We start from the raw sequence: 4,744 nt of genomic DNA, 5'->3' as shown, positions 1-4,744 counted from the left end.
GAGACGTGTAACACAGCTGTCTGGGTGTAGTGTAGTGTAGTCTAATGTATCACAGGTATGTTTTTTAAATATAAGTACAATGTAAAAGCACATACAGTATGTGCACAATAAGTGCATTGTGCCAAATGATTAATTTAAATGTAAGTATGTAATAGTTAAGGGCACATAATATAAAGAGGGACAAAGTTTCCCCGACTGACCGTCACATAAATGGCCAAACCCCCTTTAAAATAGTGGTCCAATGTTATTAATTCCTTGTGTACACTGTACATGTTCTTTGTTCATAATAACTTCTTATATATCCAAATATTAAACACATTTTAACTCTCCATTTTATTACTCTTTTAAAGCTTGTTTGTCTTATTTTGAGCAATTTTAAATACGTTAAGTGACTATAAAATGTGCGCCCTGGCTCCTTGGTTGAGAACCAGTTAAAATCCATCCAAAAGACTAAAAGCTAAAAGACCAGCTAAGATCAGAGACATATTAGGTTGATTTTACCTACATTTTTTTTATGAAAACAATTTATAATTTGTCGTTTTTATTAAGTTGTCACAAAACTAAGAATTTGTTTATGTTGCCCAAAAGGTCCTGTAGAACTACAAATGTATACCACATGATACTTTGACACAGGATGCATGTTAGGAAACATAAAACAACAGAAGTAAATTTTAAAAAAAGATATTTAACAAATATTTGTTAGATAGCAATATTTTTTGTCCCGTACACCTCCACGCTACCACCCAGGTGTGCGCGGGGTGTTCACTGGGACACCTTTTTTTGCCTTTGTATCCTTTTTAAGAGCGAGTGCTTGTGTTCGTGTATTCAAAGGCGTTATGCCGGTCCTGGCGGTGCTCTGAGTGCGCATGTGTGCGAGGAGTGAAGAGCTGTTCTGGTGTTGGCGTCCTCTCAAAGCCATCTGCTGTGGGTGCCTGATTATGCGCGCTGAAAACCATAATTGCTCTCTGCTCAGGGAAGCGCTTCCCACTACACGACCTTCATTGGAGTTGACACTGCATTAAAATAACATGCTGGCTCCATATCTCTCTTTCTCAGCCCTGCAATTATATATTTGACAAAAGGGAAGAGAGAGGCTGAAGAAAGGCCTAGAGAGGGAGTATTTTGGCTCTTTGTCTTGTCTTGATGACTGCTTGATGGAGCATGGGCTTTCCTGATGCACACGTTCAGGTGACGATTAGCTTTGCTCACTTATTCAGCTATTAAAAGGTCAGGAAGCGGGCCGTTTTCCTCCGTCTGTCTAAGAGAAGCTCCGAAGCCTGGTTTTCCTCTGCACAAACCGACGCTGTGAGCTGTGTAGGCTGCAGGTGGTCTATTATCGCATGTTGCTACATTACCAGACTGTAACACATTATCGCTCGCTTTTTCTGCGACTCTCTCCATTTATTGCAGCTTCTCGTGATCCAAATATAGCTCAGCTCCCCAAACATGCCCTGCTTCTAGTCATAGGGCCGCATTTGTGTAAATGTTTTTGCATGGAGTTTCAGGATAAGAATGGGTGTTAGTGTGTCCTGTTGTGCAGATTGACTTTAATATGTAGCCCCTCATGAAAATGCATGTTCTCCTCGGACGCGGCTTGAAATATCAGATATGCAAAGCGTTTTTCTCTCTCTCTTTTTGTCTCTGCCCTCCATCTTCATTGCCCCCCCTGACAGCTTGTAATTGAAGTGGCTTTAGTAGATAAGAGAGGTCAACCTGTAGTGCCTGTGAAAATAGCATTTGGAGAGGACTCAGCAGATCGCTCCATTTCTGCAGACCGTTCCATTTGCATCCCTGTGGGAGGGGCGCAATATTAGAGGAAGATAAGACGCAGTATTTCCTTTTTGCCTCCGGCTCCTCTCTTCATCCTGCTCAATGTCGCGGGAAAGACACAAATAAATGGGGTACTGAGGTGTTCTGTATCATTTGCATGTCTGCATGGGGCAGAAACAGACCTCGTCTTCCTGCATGCTGACGTCCTCTCTTAAAGAAATGCCTGAAGTGATGTGTTAAGACACGATGACAAGAAAAACCTTTCTTTTTTGTTTTTTGATTTTGTTTTTTGGAGTAGTTAGACAAAAGAAAGAACGAGAAACAGCTGCACCATGCGTTTCATTTGGAAATTGGTTGATACTTTTAGTACAAAAAAGCATAAATTTCATTTATCAGTAAAATTTAATTAAATAAGCATTGACTTTGGAATCACCCAGAATTTTAAAGTGGCAACCGGAAAATGTAGCAGCGACAAATCCTATTTTTTTTCCATATTATAACATACATATTTTGAAACCATTTTTTTTGAATGGAGGCACATCTGAATGTGAGCTTGCAATCAACGGAGAGGTTTATGTGAATTAAACATTTTAGCGTCTATCGTTTATTAGATCGAGTTATGAAGGCCGTTTAATTTATTTATTTTTTTTGGGAAAACGAGCATAGATGAATTGTTCACAATAAGATGCATTTATAAAAAATGTATACAAAAAAGTCCATTTCATGGCAGCTTACTGCTATTCAAAATAAAACCATATTGCAAGTGTACAGCAAAATATGTGCTGCAATTTAATTGAATAAATAATGTAATATTGATCTGTTTATTAAATTATAATAGGAGAACATGTTTTTGACATGGAAAGGTCTTTATAAAATTGCCTCGCAGGCAACATGACTGCGTCTAATCCTGCTCCATGCGGGAGACTGCGGATGTGTGTGGGTCATGTGAATGTCAGCCTGTCAGTATATAGATGCTGTACTATATGTTGCCTACGGCTCCATCAGTACCTGGTTCTACGTTCATATATATGTTCAAGAACGTCAGCTCCTTGAGGTGCGCTTGTTGGAGAGCACATGTCAAACCCGATGTGTGCGGCGGAGGAATCCAAGATGCATTTCTGCAACAAAAACATAACGGGAAATTGTGGAAACTGGCACAGTACCAAGGGAAAGTTCAGTGTTAGAAATCATGCGAAGTTGCATCATTAAATAGCTGGAAGCTGATCTGACAGAGACTATTACAGTGCTATTACTTACAGGCTGCTGTTAGAAGAACTAAAGCGGTCAGACATGCTACAACTGCAAGTATTGCTATTTAGTAATCCCGAGCTGGAAGGAGCACACGGGCTATTTTTATCACTGACTATGTAATTAAGTCGAGCACTCATGACAGAGTAATCAATGAGTCTGTGACTGGCCTGTGACTCACTGAACACACTTAAATGGGCCTGAAATGAGGATGAACCGTAGGTATGTATTTGCACTACAACCCTCAATTATGGCAATGAAAGTCAGCGAATAGTGATGCTGATGTGACTCGGCACCGTATCATGTGGAAAAATCCGACATATAGCGGTATATCTTGTGAATAGATATCATCGGGATGCTCCTGAGCAGATAGTGTAGGGCTTGACAGCGCTCAGTCAAAGCCTCGGGCTCTTTTTGCATGGTCGGTGAGATATAAAGTCCTTTTGAAAAGGAAAATAATCCCTTCTTATATCCGTCTGGCACATCGCTTTTTTTCCCCTTCTTAACTGATTTGCCATTTCGCTTACGACCGGCATGCTTTCCACAGTTACTAGGTGGGAAACGGCAAACCTACAGCTAAAAATACATTGTCATAAGTGACCCTTATAGAACGGGAGAGCCAATTCACAAGTGTTTCACAGAGGGACCCGGTGCGTGAGTCACTCGTACCAGCTGAGAATAGACATGGTTTTTGCCATCGCCGAGACAGGATAATCACTGAGCGCGCGCACGCACACATGCTCACTTTCCAGGCTTGGCAGTGTGTGTTATTATCAGTCTCGGGCAGCAAGTGTCTGGTGTTGGCTCTATCTGTGATCGNTCTCTCTCTCTCTCTCTCTCTCTCTCTCTTTGCGTCTGTCCTTTTCCTCTCCTGATGTATCAAACGCCATTGTATTGTGCTTGCATTCGACTCGGTTAACTGGCACGGTTAACCTGTGAGACGCAGCTTTCTCTATCAGGACCGTGAAGTTACAGCATGTCGCTAACTTTGATTGTTGGTGTGTTGCAGAAAGCAGATGACCGGGAGAAGAGGCAGGAGGCCCATCGCTTCCATTTTGATGCCATGTGAGACACCGGAGGAAGCGTTGCGGGCAAACGCCGAGAAGATCGGGGCTTTCATTTCAGTGGTTTATTTATTGTCACTTTTCTTCCACACTGGAGCATTTGTATGCATTTAATAATGTCTGAAATCAGAAGAATCCATCTAAATATGAATATTTTGAACAGTGATGTCTCTGCGGATCTGTTGACTTCTGAAGAGAAGAGGTATGTTTCTGTCAAGTTTGTTTACATGATCCTAAACTCATAATGATGTTTGCACACTGAGAAGAGAGACAAGTATTTTGTGCCATTTTTGTACTTCGGTTTGGGATAAACATGTTGTTTTGAAACTCTTTGGTTTTCTGTATTGTTAAAGTGAATGGTAAATGTCAAGTGGGCAGAAACAGAAAACCCGTAAATCGTTTTTCGTTCGTTTCGAGTTTTCCTTTTTGAAGGACTTAAGTAATTGTCGGCGTCTACGNTTTGCACACTGAGAAGAGAGACAAGTATTTTGTGCCATTTTTGTACTTCGGTTTGGGATAAACGTGTTGTTTTGAAACTCTTTGGTTTTCTGTATTGTTAAAGTGAATGGTAAATGTCAAGTGGGCAGAAACAGAAAACCTGTAAATCGTTTTTCGTTCGTTTCGAGTTTTCCTTTTTGAAGGACTTAAGTAATTGTCGGCGT

General features: G+C 40.9%; 1 protein-coding gene across 1 annotated transcript in view; it reads left to right on the top strand.

The window, feature by feature from the left end:
* Window positions 1-4,534, top strand: part of LOC122348753 (T-cell immunomodulatory protein) — an 18,272-nt gene extending 13,738 nt beyond the window's left edge. Inside the window, exon 5 of the mRNA XM_043244593.1 lies at window positions 4,028-4,534. Coding sequence (XP_043100528.1) covers window positions 4,028-4,087 — 60 coding nt within the window. The 3' untranslated portion in view covers window positions 4,088-4,534. The remainder of the gene's footprint in view (window positions 1-4,027) is intronic.
* Window positions 4,535-4,744: the final 210 nt, after the last annotated feature.

This window comes from Puntigrus tetrazona, chromosome 7 (assembly GCF_018831695.1).
Source record: "Puntigrus tetrazona isolate hp1 chromosome 7, ASM1883169v1, whole genome shotgun sequence".
Lineage (NCBI taxonomy): Eukaryota > Metazoa > Chordata > Actinopteri > Cypriniformes > Cyprinidae > Puntigrus > Puntigrus tetrazona.
Note: the sequence above shows the minus strand (reverse complement) of the source record. Positions and strands in the feature narration are given on the sequence as shown.